The sequence below is a fragment of the Mustela lutreola genome, chromosome 15 (assembly GCF_030435805.1).
Source record: "Mustela lutreola isolate mMusLut2 chromosome 15, mMusLut2.pri, whole genome shotgun sequence".
In the NCBI taxonomy this organism is placed as follows: domain Eukaryota; kingdom Metazoa; phylum Chordata; class Mammalia; order Carnivora; family Mustelidae; genus Mustela; species Mustela lutreola.
Window position 1 is genome coordinate 59,279,553 of NC_081304.1, and position 18,970 is coordinate 59,298,522.

General features: G+C 60.4%; 3 protein-coding genes and 1 long non-coding RNA gene across 14 annotated transcripts in view; 1 reads left to right on the forward strand and 3 right to left on the reverse strand.

Moving 5' to 3' along the window:
* Window positions 1-2,317: 2,317 nt before the first annotated feature.
* BCL6B (BCL6B transcription repressor) lies at window positions 2,318-8,572 on the reverse strand. Of its 2 annotated transcripts, none has more exons than XM_059149104.1 (9): window positions 8,055-8,572; window positions 7,330-7,520; window positions 6,864-7,085; window positions 6,406-6,753; window positions 6,043-6,167; window positions 5,115-5,279; window positions 4,901-5,031; window positions 4,646-4,783; window positions 2,318-4,326 (listed from the first exon to the last, which is right to left on the reverse strand). In XM_059149104.1, the coding sequence occupies exons 2-9, from the start codon at window positions 7,506-7,508 to the stop codon at window positions 4,210-4,212; spliced, it is 1,425 nt and encodes a 474-aa protein (XP_059005087.1). In that variant the 5' UTR covers window positions 7,509-7,520; window positions 8,055-8,572; the 3' UTR covers window positions 2,318-4,209. The 2 variants fall into 2 exon arrangements, with proteins under 2 accessions (XP_059005087.1, XP_059005086.1); XM_059149103.1 differs by having other exon boundaries at window positions 7,997-8,570.
* A 5,174-nt stretch (window positions 8,573-13,746) lies between these two features.
* C15H17orf49 (chromosome 15 C17orf49 homolog) lies at window positions 13,747-16,500 on the reverse strand. Of its 4 annotated transcripts, none has more exons than XM_059147805.1 (6): window positions 16,338-16,500; window positions 16,041-16,135; window positions 15,443-15,544; window positions 14,587-14,777; window positions 14,271-14,375; window positions 13,747-14,014 (listed from the first exon to the last, which is right to left on the reverse strand). In XM_059147805.1, exons 1-6 carry the CDS (start codon window positions 16,356-16,358, stop codon window positions 14,010-14,012), a joined length of 519 nt encoding a protein of 172 aa, XP_059003788.1. In that variant the 5' UTR covers window positions 16,359-16,500; the 3' UTR covers window positions 13,747-14,009. The 4 variants fall into 4 exon arrangements, with proteins under 4 accessions (XP_059003788.1, XP_059003787.1, XP_059003789.1 ...); XM_059147804.1 differs by having other exon boundaries at window positions 13,747-14,018; XM_059147806.1 differs by lacking the exon at window positions 15,443-15,544 and having other exon boundaries at window positions 13,747-14,018.
* Window positions 16,501-16,721: 221 nt separating this feature from the next.
* On the reverse strand, window positions 16,722-18,247 carry RNASEK (ribonuclease K). Its single transcript, XM_059147808.1, has 3 exons — window positions 18,028-18,247; window positions 17,351-17,427; window positions 16,722-16,963 (listed from the first exon to the last, which is right to left on the reverse strand). The coding sequence occupies exons 1-3, from the start codon at window positions 18,103-18,105 to the stop codon at window positions 16,822-16,824; spliced, it is 297 nt and encodes a 98-aa protein (XP_059003791.1). The 5' UTR covers window positions 18,106-18,247; the 3' UTR covers window positions 16,722-16,821.
* A 211-nt stretch (window positions 18,248-18,458) lies between these two features.
* The window catches only part of LOC131815817 (uncharacterized), a 55,517-nt gene continuing 55,005 nt past the window's right edge, over window positions 18,459-18,970 (forward strand). For all 7 annotated transcript variants that reach the window (XR_009347857.1, XR_009347856.1, XR_009347858.1 and 4 more), the window contains exon 1: window positions 18,459-18,644. This is a non-coding gene — a long non-coding RNA (uncharacterized LOC131815817). The remainder of the gene's footprint in view (window positions 18,645-18,970) is intronic.

An 18,970-nucleotide genomic window follows, 5' to 3' on the forward strand; every position in this document is an offset into this window, starting at 1 on the left:
AGCTCATGGGGGTTGGGGAGGGTTGGGGGGTAAACCGGTTCAGGAGAGGAGGACACTAACTTGCTGAATGAGGGGCCCACTGGCAAGGTCAGGTCGGGGTGAGTGTAGGGGTTCTTCCCTGAGACTCAAACGAAATACCTGTCCCAGCGCCCGTGCACACTAGAACCCCGATGCCCGGATCCCCGAGGGGCCCCGGGGCTGAGGAAGAGACTGGGGAAACGGACTGTTGGACTGCGGGCACTTGTGTCTTCAGTGGCGACTCGGTTCCTGTTGCTTCTGTCCTCGCTAACAGGAAATCTACAAGTCACAGAGACCAAAAATAACTCGGGAGAGGAAGGGCGGCCGTGGATGCACTCAGGGCCTCCCAGCACCACCTACACCCCCTCCTCAGTGGGGTTGAAAGCTTTTCCTCCGCCCTCTGGTAAAACTATTTCCTAACAGCAGGTTCTGATCTCGTGATGGGGTTGTCGAAAGAGGGTAGCTCTTATCACGGAGTGGTCAGCCCCTCCTATTCAACCAGTATCCAGTCTCTCCACTTTACATAACACTAATGGCTTGGCTTTGTTTCTTCCTTCTAATTCCTGCCCCTCAGGACTTTGACCTTGCAACTTGGGCTCAAGGGCTCATATCCAGACAAGTGACACATGAGAGGCTGTTTTTTGTCCGTTTATAGAGAGTGTGCATGTGCACACGAAGGTGGGGGGGGGGGCTCTGGGGAGGAGACCTGGGAGCAGAGAGTCTTAAGCAGGCTCCTTGCAGAGTGTAGAGCCTGACATGGGGCTCTCTCTCTCTCACCATCCTGAGATCATGACCAGAGCTGAGATGACATCTCCAGGGCGTAACCAACTGAGCCACCCGGGCACCCCTGGGCTGTGTAATTTTATTTATTTATTTATTTTTATTTATTTATTTATTTATTTTTTTTTAAAAGATTTTATTTATTTATTTGACAGAGAGAGATCACAAGTAGGCAGAGAGGCAGGCAGAGAGAGAGAGGAGGAAGCAGGCTCCCTGCCGAGCAGAGAGCCCGATGCGGGACTCGATCCCAGGACCCTGAGATCATGACCTGAGCCGAAGGCAGCGGCTTAACCCACTGAGCCACCCAGGCGCCCTGGGCTGTGTAATTTTAAAAAGCATATTAAGTCCTATAATTTTAATTTTATATGCAGGAAATAAAAATTATCATACCCCCCCAAACTTTGTTTGGGGTCAACATGTTGGGTGGTGGGAAATAGGCCAAGACGAGGCCATCAATGTGGCTGTATACAGGGACACAAGTGCACAGAGGACATAGGATCACCAAGATGTCGAGCCTCTCAGTTGGTTTTCCCGACTATAAATTGGGGATAATAATGGTACCTACTCTTGAGGGTTATCAGGGGAGCGGAATTTGAAAGGCCATGCACAAGAATGCTTAAGTTTAGGACCTGATAGGTACTGCAGGCTAAGTAATATTGGCTGATTTCATTTTCAACGGGGCATAAACTGAAGTGGCCAGGGTCCAGGTGGGGAGGGAGATTTTAGTGTAGGCTTTTTGTTTTATGTTTTACTTAGAAATAGCTCTAATCTAGGTCATGAGTTTTAAGATGGAGAAACAAAACCCCACACTGTAAATGTGGGCAGGAACTGAAGACCATGTTAATAGACTTATTCCCCAGATGAGGAATTTTAAGTCTGAAAAGGGAGGGAACTTAACAGAATTGTGACCCTCTGCCCCCCAGCCTAACAGAGATGCACACCCAGGACACAACGGGACAGGGAAAGGGTGGGAGAGAAGCACTGCCTGGGTGCTGGGTAGATTCCAAGGCCCCATTGCTGGGGGAGGGGCAGAGCGGCCTGGGGGGGAGGGGTAGAGGGGCCTGACCACAGGCTTCACCTTCTCCCTGCCATCTGCATGCTCTTCTGTCCTCAGGGGACCCAAGTCCTGTCCATTTTCCTTAGGGGGCGCTGGTGGTGGTGTTGGGGGGGGGGGTTGTCCCAAGCATTCAGATTCCTGCACGGATGCATCCCCCAAACTCCTGGTATTATTAGTGGCTTCCTGGTTTCTCCCTGCTGCCTCCACACCTCGGGCAGGAAGTGACTTCAGAGCCACAGGATGCAGGTGGCTCCGGAGAAACTTCATGAAGTCACTGGTTCCTACACAATGAGCTGGAAGGCAAGGGCAGGGGAGAACAAGGGCTATCTGAAGCGTCTGATGGGATGGGGCAGTTGAATGGGCACAGAACACGAGACGGGATCTAGGAGGGAAGAACCCTACCCCCCGGCCACGTTTCACCCCATTCCCAGATCCTCCCAGGCAATAACCCGGGACACAGTAGGCAGCACAGAGAGTCATCTTTATTCCAAGATTCAAATCTTGCAAGATCTAACATTTCCACCCCTACGAGCGACCTCCACCTGCCCATCCAACTAGGGGAAAAAAAAAATCAATCATGGTTCCTTCTAGTATCTCTCTGTTGTGATCTCTCCCTGCTTCCGTTCTGCAGTGGGGAGCAAGAGGGAATGATAAAGAAAAGTTGCTTTCTCGCTGGTCCTCAAGTGGCAGCGATTAGTCCTGACCCAGCTCATGGAAGCCCACCTTGCAAATTTCAAAGTGCCCCTTACCCTCCATCCATACCCCACAATCAAACAGGTCCCAAGACAGCAGGGGAAGGACTGTAAATGAAGGCTTCAGAGTATCATCTCACATTCCAGACATTCCATCAGGTTAAGAGGCAACCCCATTCCCAACTTTCTACTTACCTGACCTACAGTGGAGACTGTGCCCCTCAACCAACCTCTTAATCCTACCCAGACATACTTGGTCAACTAGAAGGACCACCAGTCAATTACTTTCTAAATCTTGTAAATCTCTAATCCCAGCAGTAATCCCAATCATAATCACAAACTACAGCAAATCCAGAAAGGAACTCAGCCCCTTTTCTCTCCCTGTGGAAGGTTCTAGTGCATTCACCAGTTCCAGACAGGAATGCAGTGACAGGAAGGCCAGGTCACAGAACTAGCTTTTCTAAGGTAAGAAAGATACCAGGTGCCTGTAACTTCTAGAGGGAAAGAAGTTTCTGAAATCTGGACACTTGCCAGATGATGTCCAAAAACCCACTAAATGAAGAAGGAACTTGTCTCAGGTAGAGAGAACCCCAAGGAACATTGGAACCCAGACACACCTCTACAGTTAAGGACTGGTCACGGCTCTTTATCTCTTAGTCAAGATAGAGTTTAATAATTCTCCCATAGCTCATAGCATTCTTTGAGTCTGGGCAGAATCAGAAAAGGCTGTGTCATCTCTGATAAGGAAGGGATCAACCCAGTGCTGAGAACAGGCCCCAGGGGGAGGATTCTGAGCTCAACTAAAGCCGAGCGCATGGCAGATCCACACAGTGGAGCCATACCGAGGTGACCAGACCTCCGTTTCCGGCTCACCAAACAAAGACAAAGACAAAAACAAAACCAAAAAATGGTCCTCTAAGTCTTGGAACTAGAGGGGAGTCTATATGCAGTTCTAGCCCGCTAGAGAACCTACAATACCCAGAATACCAAAGAGGGTTCCTGACCCAATTCCACAACCCCACATGTCCCCAGAGCTGCCCTAGAACAAATAAGGTTCCAGACCTAGGACTGGGAGGGACAGTATACAGAGAGACCCTTTCTCCATTCCCAAAGCACGGACAAGCACACAGACAGGAGAAACAACTCTGAAGATGAAGTTACCACAAGCAAACACATGAAACAGTCAAGCCAAAGGAGACAGCCAAGTGCTCATCTCTGCCAGCAGAGCTGTGACCCCACACACTTGTGCTTCAGGCCACCTTGGATCACACTTCTGGAAGGGGGATGTGGGAAATGCCATGGGATGAAGGCCCTGGTGCCACCCACAGGCCTCAATAAATTATATTTACAAAGAAACCAAAGGAGAGGGGCGCTGCAGGTGGAGGGCCGTCTCTCCAGCCTCCCCCCTGCCCCCCTGCCCGCCCCGCCACCCGCAGCTCCCATCTGGCTGTCTCCTCGGAAACAACTTGGATTGTGGGGAAGAGGTTTTGACCAGCAAAACGGAGGCAGATCAAGAGCGGACCTGCCACCCCTGCTCTCCCCAGCGAGAATTCAAGGTGGTGGCTGTTTCTGACACCCGAGGGGCCTCGCACGCCCCCCACGCCCAAGCCCGCAGCTCTCCGGGTGTCCGGGAAGCTCGTGGGATCCGGCCGGCGCGCGCAGCTAGGGCCCCCCCAGAATGTGGTAGTGCACTTTGGTGTTGGTCGCCGCTCCATGCTTCTGGCGCAGATGCAGGCGCAGCTGACTCTTGTGCCGGAAATGCAGGCCGCAGGGGTCGCACTGTACGGGGACAGCCAGGTCAGCTCCCGCCCCCTCTCCAACCACCCCGGAGGGACAGCCGTCCAGGCCAGCTCTCCGCGGGAGAGCGGCTCCTCGGTCCTCGCGTCTCCCTAGGTCCTCCTCTGGGGCCGCAGAGCTAGGCCCCGCCCCTTCCATTCCTAGCTCCGCCCCCCGGACGAGGCCCAGTCCGGAGCCTAACTTCTATGCGCGCGCGCGTCCCAGGCCCGGCCCCGCCCCTTATCTTCCAGGACTCCGCCCACTTCGGAGAGCTCCGGGAGCCCCGCCCCCAGGTAAGAGCCAGGCCAGGTCCCGCACTCACGTGGTAGGGCTTCTCCCCCGTGTGGATGCGAACGTGGCTCTTGAGGGTTTGTAGGTGGCGGAAGCGAGTGCCGCAGGTAGGGCAAGGATAGGGCTTCTCCCCGGTGTGGATCAGCACGTGCGCGCGCAGATGCGCTACCTGGGAAGGCAGGGGGACCTCAGACCGCGCGTCGGAGAGGCACACCCCCAGTCCCCGACGGCGAGCCCCGCCCTCTGGCAGATCTGCCCGGAGCCGGCTCCCAGACGCGCCCCGCACCTGCACGAAGCGCGAGCCGCAGGTCTCACACTTGTAGGGCTTCTCTCCCGAATGGATGCGGCTGTGCGTCTTCAGGTTGGCTGGCCGGTTAAAGCGGGCTCCGCAGATGGAACAGTGGTAGGGCTTCTCCCCTGAGGGCAGGGAAGCCTGGAGATCAGGTCCTCGGCCTTAGGACGCCCGCGAGCACGAGGGCCGGGACTTTCTCCTCCCTTACCTGTGTGCACCGTGCGGTGACTGGCCAGGTTGCCTTTGTAGCGGAAGGCAGACCGGCAGAGCTGACATTTGTAGGGCTTGTCCTCCTCCCCGGGAGCCAAGGGGTCCAGCCCCGATGAGCACCCAGCGACTGCCTCACAGTTCTGGCAGCTGAACGGTTCACTTCCTGGGAGGGGGGGGTGGGTAGTGACAATTCCAGTGAGTCCTCAAGCCACACTCCTAGTGGGTTTTCTTTCCCCCCAACTTACTGTTAAGGCTCTGGAGCTCATTCGACTTACTCAAGGTCCCATGGTTCATAAGAGGCCAAGCCAGGATCTGACTTCGTGTCTGTCTGACTTCAGACTACTCTGCTAATCTCTTCAATAGTGGTGGTGGGGGCGCCCGGGTGGCTCAGTGGGTTAAAGCCTCTGCTTTCCGCTCAGGTCATGATCCCAGAGTCCTGGGATCGAGCCCCGCATCGGGCTCTCTGGTCAGCAGGGAGCCTCTCTCTGCCTGCCTCCCTACCTACTTTGATCTCTGTCAAATAAATAAATAAAATCTTAAAAAAAAAATAGTGGTGGTGGTAGGTAGAGGTCCCAGGTGCTGTGTTAAGATTCTGTTTTCTCTCCTCTCTTGGACCACTGCTCTGCTCGACAGCTTGCCAGAGAGGCCCTGCCAAGCCTGGGCCCACCACTCAGCCCTGATGGGAATAGGCCGGAAGTTCCCAAACTTGGCGGTTCATTGGAAGCTTTAAAAGAAATACTGATTCCTGGCTCCCACATCCAGACACTCTGATCTGTGGGATGTGACCTGGGCAATGGGGTTGTTAAGAGCTCCCGAGGTGATTCCAGTTTGCAGTAATTGGGACCCGCCTTTCCTTTTAGCCCAAACTGGCCTTGAGCAGCCTGAGGAGAAAAGCCAAGGGCAGTGGTAAAAGGAAGGGCTCTGACCTGGTGGCGGACAAGCCCGCCCAGACTGCGATGCAGGGGTCTCTTGAGCCGGGGCTGTGAGGAGGTGGGGGCTATTGACTGGAGCCCCACATTTGAAGTGTCCCGTGACAGCAGATGGAGAGAGCCTAGGCAGGTGGCAAGCCCAGAGAAAAGGATTAGGAGAGATTTTATTGGGGGGTGGGGGGAGGCATTCTGGCCTGGAGAATTCCGAGCCAGAGGCTGGCTTACCCTCTGGAGGTTAGCCAACACTGACCAGTGAGCCAGAACTGGTGGTGCTTTGGAAGTCCCACCCCCTCCCTCCTGGCTCCTGATCTCCCAGCTCAGGCCAGCCTCTGCCAGTTCTTGAGGTTCCAGGGTCTGTACCTGCTCTGGGGACCGGGAATGGGTCCTTCTTCACTGCCGCTGCCGCTGGAAGCCTCGTCGCCGCTGGGGAGCCTGGCTTGGGGGCACAGTTGACCAGCACTCCTCTCCCCCGCCAGGCTCCCTGCTTGGGCGGCCTGAGAGTTTAGCACGATGAACTTGTACTTTTTCCAGTTGCAGGCCTTGGGGTCTGGGCTGCCTGGGCTGGGGGACCTTTGACTGCAGCTGCGAGATTCGGTAGGTGGGTCTGGATGCCCTTCAGAGCGCCTGGGGCTGCCTGGTGGAGGGGCCGTTGGGGGCCTCGGGGGTTCCGCCTCCAAAGGCCGCAAGGAGATGCCCAAAGGTTCATAGCTGGGAAAAGTGTGATGGATATTAGTGCTCCTTCCTGATCTTGACCTCTACCCGTGACACCTGGGATGCCACCTCACTCAACAGAGGACACGGAGTGGGGGCCCCCTCACCTGGCCTGGATGAAACGGTGGCAGGCCTGGACCACGTGTTCCATCTGTAAGTAGGTGGCGGCCGCGAGGACTGCTGGTGCAGTGGCAGGAGAGAGGCGTAGGCGTGACGTGTACATAAAATCCAGGAGAGGAGCGAAGCCTCCGGCTTCGGGGCCCCCGGGCAGGGAGAGCACGTCCACCCCCACGCCTGCGCGGCCTCGGAAAATCGAATAGAAGAAGCCACTGCAGAGAAGGCAGATAGGCTACGTCAGGGCCCGAGGAATCCACCGACACACGCAACAAGAGGAAGCTCCATCTCCTCCCCATCATCCCCCCAGTTCCCCGACGCGCTCCACTCGACGCTCAGCCTCCTGCTCCCAGAAGGCTTGGCTCCGGATCCCCTCCCGGATCCCCTCCCGAGGACCTTATGACGCCACCCTTTCCCATTGGTCCCGCCCCACGCCCCCCCCCCCGACCCTCCTCGAACCTGCAGGCGATAAGAACCGCCTTGTGAGCTCGCAGGGGCTGCCCTCCGACCAGCAGGGTGACGTCGGTGAGGATCCCGCGCAGGCGCAGCTCGTTAAGGTTGCCCAGCACGTCGGAGGAGTGGCGGGTGAACTCGCGCACGTATCCCAGCGCGCCCTCCGGAGCGCCGGTGGAACCCATGGCGACGCAGGCCTGCGGGTGCCGGGGAAAGGGCTCAGCGACCCGGGCGGTGCTCAGACACCTTCCCTCCGCAGTTCGCTCCTCCGGCCGACGTGCAGCCCGGGCCGAGCCCCCCAGCCCGGCTCGCGCAGCCTCATGGAGTCCGTCTAGTGCTTTCCGCCCCCAGCCGACCGGCGCTCGCCTCCCGGCTAGACTCCACTGTGCCCGCGCGGGGTGGATGTTCCCACGCCGCGGCATCGACGGCCTGCGTGGGGAGTCTGGCCCACGGCGCCCTTGGCTCGACTGCTCGTGCCGCAGCAGCACCCCGCTCCCCTCAGCCTCACCGCGCGCCTCAGTCTCAGGTGTCCGACCTGCCCGGGCACCCGGGGCGGCCCGCGTCCACACCCCTCTAAATCCCACCCAGGCACCCTCTCTGAAGCACAGAATTCCACTCCTGTCTGGTCCCGGACCCCTAGTTCAGCCCAAGCACCGGGCCTCAATCTTCCTACCATCAGCAACCCTTTTCGGGAACCCAGGAGTCCGGCTCCCTCGGTCCGTCGTTCTTACCCCCGTCCCGCAGGGGCTGCGGCCGTTCTTCTCGGGGGGCGGGGTCTCGCTCCCCTCCTGGCGTCGGCTCCTTTATCTGGCCGGGATGGCGGGGGCGGGGGTGGAGGTAGGGTGAACGCCTGGGTCTGTATCCTTCCTTCCTCCCTAGCTCTCCAGATGGCGAGCCCGGGGCGGGGTCTCCGGCCAGAGGGCGGGACCTCAGAAACCCTGGGTGGTCGTAACGTAAGGGGTCTCGGGCCACGTAAAGTGGGACCGGCGAGGGGACACTGGCACTGGGGAGGAGGCTGGGGATAGCGATATTGGAAATAGGGGCGACCCGGGTCGTCGAGGGGCCGGAGGCAGCGAAAATCCGTGTGTTGGCTTTTGAAAGGGGGGTGCCTGTCAACTGGAGAGTGAATACAGCGGAATTCCCCCTTCCCACGGACGGTGTCAGGGGAGATAAAGGGGAACCCAACGGGGCACCCGGTTTGGGGAGGCCCCGGCGCACTCGCGTGGGGTCCCAGACAGCGGGAGGGCGCAGTGCGAATGACAGGGTCCTCTAGCAGGGCCTGCAGAAAGGGGGGCTCTGATCGGGCGGGGCGGGGAGGGGACGGATATGATTTCTAGTTCGTTTCCTTCCATTGTCCTGCGACCGGACGGCTCCGCCAGCTGCTTCCCCTCGAGGAGGTGGGGAAAGCCCCGGCTGGGGGCCGAGAGACGCTCAGGAGACCTGGGCGTCCGGACTCTCGCTCCCGATTCCCTTCTGAATCCTTGTAGGGATCCAGAGACACAGACTCCCGCCCAAAGCCCGCTCGCCCTCCCCCAGTCCCAGCTCACTAAGGGCCTCGGGCACCCGCCGGTCGGCTACGCTGGGAGGCTGGCGGGACGCCCCGGTCCAGCGCGGCAAGTAGGCAAACCCCCCGCAATGCTCGACTCCTTCCACGAGGGGGCGGACGAGCACTAGCCTCGCCTTGCCGTCTCCACCCGGCTGGGGTCCACTCGGACCGGGGCGCAGGATCCATTCGGTCTCAGAGGCGGACGCCTTCGTCCTCCTCCCCTTTGCGCTGGTTGATTTTGTTCCTCTGTCTCCTGGGGGGTGGGGTGGGGTGGACGAAGGCTGGGCGGAGGGAGGGAGAGTTAGGCGACAGAGGGGACTTCCCTCCGAGGCTGGGGTTCCTAATCTGGGGTGAGAAATCTGTGGGCTCTGGGAGCAAGGGAAGTGGTGGGACCAGGAGTGGGGTCTGAGCCCTGGGAGCTCAGGGTTCTCCTTTCTCATGAAGCTATACCCTGTTATCTGTCGGTAGAGGTGGATTTTTAGCGAACATTAATCTGAGGGTTGGGTGGGATGGACAGAGAGAGGGAAAATCAGGGAGGGCCTCAGGGGTAAAAGGAGAGAGACAGGGCAGGAGGGGCCCGATCACCGATAACCCCAATTGGAGGTTCCTGATCTGGGAGATGGGCACGAGTCCCACCCTCATATTTTGTTTGGGGAGAGGTGGGGGGGACGCGATGTTTATTTGGAGGAGGGGTGCAGAGCTGAGTTCTAGCTGTGAAGCAGGACTTGCATTGGGTTCAAGAGAGTCCATAGGTGTCTGGGAATGACTGGCCATTATCCATGGAGCTGCCTACGGGCCTGCGGTGTCTTTATCTGACCCGAGGGTGTCTTTATTTGGGTGCAGGAAATAACTGCGGAGAAATTGGGAATCCGGGACCCCTCGGGATTCAGGACCATGCTGTGGCTTTTGTATGTGAGGGTTACTGTGACCTCTGCTGAGTCTGGAGGTGGGAGTCCGACAGGGGGTTCCCTTTGGTATCAGGGTGGAGTTGATTTTGGGTTACCTGGTCTGCTGTGGAGTATATGTTTTTTATGGGTTGAGTTAGTAGGATCGTTCTGGGCACTGGGGGCTGCACTCAGAAGGCCTGACCCTGAGCTCCAGTGGTACGTTTGAGGCAGGGAGCTGATTTTGAAGCTGCGTTAGTTTTGGGGACCCTGCCCCCCATAATCTGGAGATTGTCATCTTGGAATGTCAGGACAACCTGCTAGGCGTGCTTTGGGAGGTCGATGAGGGTTTTGTGTTGCGGATTGATAGTCATTGGTGTGTATGGACAATCTGATTTCAAGTAGAGTAGTCATGCTGATTTGGGGGTACAGTCTGTTTTGGGAAGCCATGTACATTTCAAGGCTGGGGTTAGATTTGGGGGAACATGAAATTCAATCTGGCGTTTTTTGTTAGCTTGAGGTGGAACGTAATAGGAAGCTGGGAGCGGGTTTGAAGGCCTTGTGTGTGATTGTGGGTCATTGAGGGGAAATAGACCTTGGTACTTGAATGTTGTGGAAACTTACTTTGAAGGCAGAGTGGCCTGTGTATACATAGATAGCCACGAAGCTTTTCCCAGGGGGAGAAACAAGGTGAGGGCGCAGGGTAGGAGACTAAAGTTTTGGGGTGTCATTATTTGGGGGTGTTTTGTCACTTTTTGGATGTATTTGATGAAGCCGAGGGATGGGTCGTAAGGTGAGCCTGATTTGGGGGTTCACTTAATTTGGAGCATGAAGCTGGTTTGGGGTGTCCTTTGCTTATAGCTAGCTCCCTCTCACCCCAGATTCTAGAAGTCTCTTTCTTTACTGAACCCCCAGTTATATCCAGGACTTGAAGGGAGAAATTTGGAAAGGTAGTTGGTAGTGTATCTCCTCTTATTTCTATGTGACCTGGATAGATCTGACGGAGAGAAGGCAGTTTCAGACTCTGAACCCCAATTTCTTAAGGGAGCACACCTCACTTTCTGGGAAGATGGGGGGGGATGGGGTAGCCCGTGGTAACGGGAACACCCCTGACTAGGACAGTGCTGTTGGAACTTTGGCAAGGAGAGGTGGTGGAGGGGGTGCAAGGAGGTGATTCTTGTACCCTGTGTTTCCAGGATGAGAGCCCCAAACAGAAAGCAGACGGAGGACTGGGAATGTGGGTGAGGTGGGTGGGGGGAGGGGTGCCCCACGGCAGTAGGGGCGAGGGGGTAAGCCAGGCCAGCTCTGCACGCCTGGGTCCCTGCTCTCTCCGGCTCTCCTCCCCTCCCTCCCTCCCACCACCCACCCCCCCAACCCAAGGCAAAAAACCTGCCTGTGCAACAGCAATGGCAGATTCCAATCCTCCAGGCTTTCCTTAAACCACCACGGAGACCAGCCAGGGGGGAGGGGAGGGGAGGATCGGGCTTTCCTGCTTCCCTAAGACTGGGGCTATGAGCTTGACCTCCTGGCCCTTGGCCCTTCGAGGAGTGCCCCCCGGTCTGGAAGCCAGGTTTCCTGGACCCTCGCCCCCGAGCGGGGGGGCCTGGAGAGACGGGGAGGAGGAAGGAGGGAGTGACTTCCAAAATTGGCATCGGGACAGAGCAGGGCTGGCGGGAGGCAGGTGAAAGACGGAATTTTCCTGAAAAAACGGGGGTATCTGAGGACCCCAAATTTGGGGTGCTAGTCCAGGACCGTCCTGCCAACATCCTAGATTTTTTTGGGATTTTTTGGGGCCCCCGGGACCCCTCTAGATGGGGTGAGGAATGTAGTGTTGGGGGAATCTGACTGGGGCATTGCAGCTGCCTCTCCCGCCGAGTTGGAGACGGATGGGCTGGGACGGGTTTGGGGGGGTGTCCCCAATTCTGACTGGGAATGGAGGAACCCCCTTCTGAGCTCTCTTATGGGGGTCCCCCCTCCCTAGGGCACTCCCCACTCCCTGAGCCAGCTGAAAGGAAGGAGGCCAGCGATGCGACTGGGGCGGCTCCTTTCTCCTGCACCCCAAATGTGAGGGATGCACCCCAAATTTTGCTCCCTTCAAAATAGGGGACCAGGATCTCAGGGGAGAGTAGCTGAGGTAAGTGGGGAGGAAAGTGTCCCCTGTTTTCAGGAGAGACGTGGCGGTTGGGGGGGAGGCTTGGAGGTGCGTGCTGGGGTGGGGTTGGGCTTTGTCAGTCTTGGAACTGGGGGGATGATCGGAGAGGCTTTCCCTTATGCCCCGAACCGCAGTCCCCCAGATAGAAACCAAAGGCTAAGATCAGAAGCCCCCCCAACGTCCCCAGCCGTTAGCACAGTGTTTCATCTCTGTCTCACCCCCACAAAGGCTCTGCCGAGATTGGGAGCTGGGGGCAGCTGCTGAGTTTGGGGGGGCCGTGGAGGTTGGAGTCAGGAGCAGAAGGCCTTGGGAGGCTTTGGGGCAGGACAGACAGGGGTTTCGAGGAAGGGGGTCCGGGGTCCCCCGGGGCCTAAAAAGACTGCTTACACCCACCATCTTAGATCTTTCTGATTGCTAAGAGTTTTGGGGGGTGTGTCGGCGGGGGGGTGGTACAGGGCGGCATGGGAGGTAGGAGGAAAACTTTTGGTTTGCAGAAGGTGTTATTTTGATTTGTGGAAGGAATTTTGGCCCTTGGAGTTTGCTTTCTGTGGGGTGCTTTTAAAAATCATGTCCTGGTCAGGAGGGAAAGGCTGAGGGAAGGCCTAGGGTGGGGGTGGGGAGAGCCATGTTTGTCTCAGCTTAAACGTGGCTTTCTGGGGTGGGCCCGCCTTCCTGGGCCTGGTGGATGGGCTGATGGGGGTTGTCATGGGGGGTCGGGTGTGGGCCCTGGGGGGCGGTGGGGAGTGGGAACAGTGCTGGGGGTTGAGTACCTGGCCCCCAGGTCCAGACAGCCCTCTTCCTGGGCCCTGCTGCTCCCCTTTCCCCCTGGCCTCCATTTCCTGCCTTTGGCCTCCATCTTGTGGCAGGCCCAGGGCCCAGGGCGACTTCCGGCCCCCCTCTCCCCACCATGTTCCGGCCCCACCACCTCTGGACTGCCAACTCCCAACCCTGCTGTCCTTGGCCTTCTGTCTCTCCTTGCTTTCTCTTGGGTTCTGACCCAGGGAGGGGAGGAACGGACACAGGAAGCCTTGGGTCCCTGCCCTTGCTGAGTCGGGAGGCAGTGTGTGGCCCCCCCAGTCATCCCGTTTCCTCTGCCTCTGACCCCACCCAAGGGGTCCCCTGAGCAGAGTTGCTACGGAGGGAAGGTGGTTCCAGTCGTATCCCACGGCGGGCTCAGCCCTTAGGCCCCTCTCCCTCCTGTGGCCTGCCAGCTCCTCACCCTGGTTCCTCATTGCCCCCGCAACCCTTCTTGGGGCCGTGTATGCCTTCTGAGCCTTCTCTAGGTCCCCGCTCCTGGTGGTGGGGGTCTTCACGGCACCATCTTGTGCTCCCTTCCTCTCAAGCCACCCCAGTCCTGCTCCCGCCCCAGCAGCACACTGTGGTTTGCACGGCTCTGTGGCCACGTCCAAACCACACTGTGGTGTTAGAGCGAGGGTGGGGGAGGCACCGCCGAGGCCTGGCCCCGGGAGGCCACCCTGGAGAAGCGACACAGAAAACATCTGGGCCTTCTTGTGAGCTGGGGGGCGGGGGGGGGGGGTGGTCCTGGGAGCACTGGAAATGGCCCCTCTCAACTCCCCGGGACGGCCTCAGGAATACGGACTGTCAGAGGTCCTGGGATTAGGCTCGGCCTCCGGAGAGTGGACTGGAGTCTTTGTTGCCCACACCCAGCTCCCCTGGCTCTAGCAGCACAGAAATATTGGCACTGGGCACAGAGTCTGCCAATATGGGCTGTGCTGCTCCAGGCAGGGTGGTAGACCTGCGGGGAGGGGCCGAGCCCCGGGGCCTCAGGAGGGAGGCCTTCGCCCACCGTGCCCCAATCACGTGACGCTGCAGGCACCAGGTGGAGAGGGCAATCTTTATTGTTTTCTGTATAAAAAAGTCCATCAGGTGGAGGTCAGAGGGGTTTGGGGGCAGATGCGCGTACAGGAACGGCGTGGCCGGTGTGGCCCCAGCAGCCTTGTGACTGTCCCTCTCGTGCAGGCTTGCTCAGAGTCCCGGGCGATCCACAGGTCCAGGGGGAACAATGAGAGGGGTCAGAGGTGGGAGGCTTAGCGAGAGAGTAAAGGAGGGTCAGCAGAGGTCATGAGAAGGCCAGAATCCAGGGTCAGGCTGTCTGGAACAGGAAGCAAAATGGGCCGAGATGGAGCGAGCCCCAAGTACGCTTCCAAGACACCCCCCCCCAGCACCTGCTTCCAAGACCACTCCCACCTCCCCTGAGCCCCCGGCTCCTTGCTGACCCAATGCCCTGCACAGGGTACCAGGGAACCTGCTCTTCCCAAGCCTCTGTACCGGGGGAGGGGGCTCCTGTGGAGACCATCCCCCACGCCTCCAGCTGGTGTGGGAGTGGGAGGAGGAGGACTCCTACCCTGGTCGAAGTTGAGTTTCTTGGCTGGAGGAGTTTCTCCTAGCCCTTCAATATCCACCAGGTCGCTGTTGGCATCCGAGTCATTCAGAGCACTGAGTGTCACATCTGGGGAGCGGGGGCGCGGGGGCGCGGCATAAGCTAGGTTCTAGGTTCTCCGACTGTCCCCCAGCTCTCCCTCCCTCGGCCACCTGACCCACTCTCAGGGAACCCTGACAGGGAAAGGGAAAGAGATGGGTCCTTCTCTGACCCACCCGATTCTCTCCCTGAACCTCAGACAGGACCTTGATCTCCCAGGTAGCCACTCGGCAGCCCTCACCGGCCTTCTGTTTCTTTATGGGGGGCCCCCCGGCCTCAGGGACACTGGAGCCGCTTGGCAGAGGGGCAGCTGGAGGAGGTGACAGGACACCGGAGGGCACCTTCTTGGGTCCTTTCTTGGGTGACTCAGCTGGAAGAGGGATGCCGGAGTCTTCGTAAACCTTGCGCTTCACAGTGGCCTTTATTTGGGCCCTGAAGAGAAGAGAGAGCAGGTTAGGGAGTCATCAGAGCGCGGGAGGGAAGAAGGGAGGGGAAGGGCAGGGCTAACGGGCCATTGTGAAGGAATACTGGGGAGCCCTTCGTGAGCACCAAGGTTAGGGCGCCAGCCATTGGTAGGGCTCTCGTGTTCTCCTGAAGCTTCGCACACACTCAGGGCAGACGGGATGTGAAGAGTGGACTACCTCAACGGTGCAGTGGGGAAGGCCCGCGTCCTACTTCTCTTGTGGGACAGATGTGGGGGCACGCAAGGCTACCAGGTGAGCTCTGGTGACCCGCAGGCAGACCGAGACTTAGGAGTAGACTCCAATCAGTTAGTTCAGTGTTACAGCACCCCCAGAAACACCGCAGCAGCAGCTCAAAGGAGCTGTGTAAACCGCCAGGGGACTCTCATCACCAAACTCGGCTGCTGGGCATCTCAAGGCAACCCGAAATAAAACTCTCGTAAGGTCCTGGTTAGGACAGCATTTCAGTAACTTCTGACCCACTCTTTTATTCTCAGTCCTCTAGCTCTTGCTAACACAACTAGCAGCGAGACAGGAAAGGCCGTTGAGTTGGAAGGGGGTTCTCAGGATGATGGACCACGGGTGTGCAGGAAGACGGTGCCCACCCCCCTTCCTCTGCCGGCCACCCTCCCTCACACTGTCCGTTCCTTGATGACACAGCTGATGTGATTAAGATCGTCCCCAAACCGCTTCACGGCAGCCCTCAGCATCTCTATCTCCGTCTCCGTCCACTTGGCACTGTCAGGGGGGAGAGGGGGACAGGAAAGTGGGAAGAGGGGGGTGTGCAGCCAGCCCACAGGCAGTGCATTCCACAGCCGCCAGCCTCCTCCCTCCAGTCCCTGGGGTCCCTTCCGTGGGTCCCTAAAGAGGGTTTCCTCCCCCTTAAGCCCTGTGGGCATCCTGAGGACCGCAACCACACCTGTCCCGACAGCCACGATCGAAGGAAAGCCTGCCTGTGCCTGAGCCCCGGGCGGCCGCGGCCGTGAGGGGCCCCCTGGAAGCAACCCCACCCGCGGGGCTCTCAGAACCGCGATCGCGGCGAGCGGCGCTCAGGTCAGCCCGCAGGGCCCGGGTCGGGAGCCGCAGGCTGCGGGGGCACCCGCCGTGCCTCCCGCGACCCGCGCGTCTCCGCGCCCGCTCAGCGCGGCGCCCGGCGCAGGGCACTCCGCCACCTGTCCCTGCCCAGAGCGTCCGCGCCGGTGGCCGAGTCGGCGCGCCCGCCCGGCTCACGTACCCCGCGGGGGAAGAGTCGGCCACGGGATGCAGCTGCATCGTCAGCTCCCCGAGCTTCGTGAAGGCGGCGCCCGCCGCCGAGAAGATCTCTCCGACCTGGGGGCGGGGCGGCGTCACGGGGGGCCGCGCACACCCCGCGCCGTCCCGCCCGGAGCCCCTGGCCCCACCCCAGCGCGGCTCCCGCCTGGCCCCCGCCCCCCGCCCCCCGCCCCGGGCGGAAGAGCCGGCGCCGCCGGCAGGGGGATGGGGCCGCCCGCCCGCGGCCGCCAGGGAGCGCTCTCCGCGAGCGAGGCCGAACCTTGGTGGACGCTGACGTCATGGCCCCGCGCGCCTCCCCACGGAGGAGACGCCGCCGCCGCCGCCGCCGCCGCCGAGCCGGGGACCACGGAGCCGGGCGACCGAGCCGCTGGGGCCCCCCGCGCAGGAAGTCCCGCCCCTCCCCGCGGCCGATTGGCTCCCCGGCGGCCGCTCCCCGCCTTGCCCGCCGCGGTGGCTCCGGCGGCGCCCGCCGAGCGAGGCCCGAGGGCCGGACGCCGCCTCACTTCCGGCCCGGCTTCCCTCCACTTCCGCCGGCGGGTCGGCTCGCGGCGCACTGCAGCCCTCCCGCCCCCGCCCGCCCCGGCCCCAAGCACAGACACACGGCTCAGCAGGACAGTTCCGCTTTATTGTGGACGGACCGGGGGCGCCGGCATGGGGGCGCCGGCATGGGGGCGGAGGCGGGGGCACGAGCCCCTGGAGAGAGTCTTTAAATAGAGGGGGGCGGACGGGGGGCCGGCGGAGCGCTAGCGCACCATGTACTCCTTGCGCTTGTTGAGCCGGACTTGGCAGAAAGAGAAGCCTCCAAGCAGGAGGTAGAGGCCCGCGGCGATGAAGCAGTTGTAGCTGACTCGCTCGTACAGGTCATATATCTTCTGGGGGTCCTTCCTGCGGCGGGCATGGGGTACACAAGGGTCAGCAGCACTCGTGGCGGCCGGCCTTTCCCGGGCGCCAGGCTCCGCCTAAGCGCTTTTACTCGCGTTACTCAAGCTTCCTCCAACCCTCCGGGGCGAGTTCCAGGATCGCGTGCCCCCGGCGGGAGGGGGACTGCGGCCTAGGGATGTCGAGTAAAATACCGAAGCAGCCGCACCTAGGCTGCGGAGGGCCGCGGGGGCTGACTCCGAGCGCGCTAAGAGGAAAAGCTCGGCGCACTCAGTTCTCCAGCCTCGGGGCCCAGGCACCCGGCCACCCCGCCACCAGCAGCTCCCGCCTACGACTCGGGGCCTCGGCCACCTCCCCCTGCCCCCGGCTCGCCTCTGCCACCTGACTACTTACTCAAAATCTTTCTCGGTGAAAGGGACGTCCTCGATCAGCACGGCCGAATGGACATTGAAAAAGATTCCGAGCATGATCTGCAAAAAGGCAGCGAACGGGTTCCCTGAACCCCAGCCCCCAACCTGGTCGCTCTCCAAGCTCCTCCCACTTCTAATGTTGCCACAACGCCCGGGTCTGGGAGCCACCGGAACGCGCTGGGACTGGGGTGGCCGCTACGGGGCTCGGACTCCGTCACCAGGACTGGGGCAGTGCAAGGGCAGAACAGTGAGCAAGCCAGACTGTCCTCCTCTCCAGAGGCGGCGTTGTCATGGGACAGGGAGGAGGGGGTCGTGGATTCACGTACTATTTCTTCCCAGAGCGGGGCGGGTCACCCCGGGGAAAGAAGGCCGCGGCTGCCCATTCGGGAAGCAGCGCCCCCCATTCCCGCTGCCCTCCGCTCAGCGCAGGCATCTCTCAAGGGCCCAGCTCCTCTCCCTCTTACCTCGAGGGCTCCCCCGACCCCCGCCCCGCTCGAGTTCCCCATTTCTCTCTCTCAGCTGTCTCCTTCTCCAGCGGCGCATCGACCACCCCCTCCGGCCTGCCTGCTGCCTTCTAAGGCCCGGAGTCCCTCAGCCTTCCAGCCCTCCAACACCGGGGCCCCTCGGGCCCTGTCCGGCCGTCGCCGGGCGGTCCCTCACCAACATGATCACCCCCCAGGCGCTGAGGACGATGCCGCAGGCGGCCAGCTTGGGCCCACAGCACAGAAGCGACGCCATGAAAAAGGGGGTCGGGGTTCGTCTAGCTGCGGGCGGAGCGGGAAGGCGGCGAGAGGAAGGCCCGGACGCGCCCGGAAAGAGCGAGCTGGACCCGGAGGCTTGCGCCGCGGCGGACCGGCAGCCGGGAGCGCCGCCAAGGGGGCGTGGCCTCAGGCCCCAACCATCGCGCCGGGGGGGCCGCGGGGGATCGCGGGGCGCCTCCGGGCCCTCCCTGATCTCCGGCAGGGAAAGGCGGTGTGTGAGGCCGAAGCAGCCCCTCAGAAGCCCCTTAGGACCCTTGTAGCCGGGGTGCGGTGTTGCAGCAGCAACGCCTCCCGTTTCTGGTCCCCCCCTTTCAGGCTGGAATGGGAGGACCCGGCGTGCCACGTGACCAACCAGGCAAGTCACGTGAGGAGGAGCCCGCAGGCGCCGGGCGTGGGGAGGGAGGGGCTCGTCGGCCTGGTTACCCTGGCTATGGGCTGCTGGGTGCGGAGGCTAGCAGCTCGCGGGGTTTTCCCGCAGATGGCTTAGTTTCGGGTGCTGGCCTGGACGGGGTCGTGGTAAGTGAGACACGGAGACTGACAGCGAGAAAGAACTCCCCTGTCTCTTGTCTTCTCACCCTGCCTTGGCGCAGAGCTGTTCCGACAGGGAGCGGGGGTTAGGAGCCCCTTCCCGAGGACCGCTGTGGCCAGGGCGTCTTCAAGTGGCTGCGGGTCCCTCGCCCCAGGGGTGTCCCATGAAGTGCCATTTTGTTCCCGATCACAGAATGCTGCATGGTTTTGGAGGCCGAGTCCAGAAGAATGCGGGCGCTCGGAAGAGTGCGGGGGGAGCAGAGACAGAGAACAAGTGGTGAGGGAGAGCGGTCCTGCCGGTCGTGTTGGACAGA

Coding starts and splice junctions, on each gene's coding strand:
- RNASEK (XM_059147808.1), bottom strand. CDS start 18,105: ATGGCGTCGCTTCTGTGCTGTGGGCCCAAGCTGGCCGCCTGCGGCATC. Junction 17,428..18,027: donor CCTGGGGGGTGATCATGTTG/GTGAGGGACCGC, acceptor GCCTTTTTGCAG/ATCATGCTCGGAATCTTTTT. Junction 16,964..17,350: donor TTCACCGAGAAAGATTTTGA/GTAAGTAGTCAG, acceptor TGCCCGCCGCAG/GAAGGACCCCCAGAAGATAT.
- BCL6B (XM_059149103.1), bottom strand. Junction 6,754..6,863: donor CACCGTTTCATCCAGGCCAG/GTGAGGGGGCCC, acceptor CACTTTTCCCAG/CTATGAACCTTTGGGCATCT. Junction 4,784..4,900: donor GCGGCTCGCGCTTCGTGCAG/GTGCGGGGCGCG, acceptor CTGCCTTCCCAG/GTAGCGCATCTGCGCGCGCA.
- C15H17orf49 (XM_059147804.1), bottom strand. CDS start 16,358: ATGACGTCAGCGTCCACCAAG. Junction 16,136..16,337: donor TGACGTCAGCGTCCACCAAG/GTTCGGCCTCGC, acceptor CCCCGCCCCCAG/GTCGGAGAGATCTTCTCGGC. Junction 14,376..14,586: donor CATAAAGAAACAGAAGGCCG/GTGAGGGCTGCC, acceptor CCCGCTCCCCAG/ATGTGACACTCAGTGCTCTG.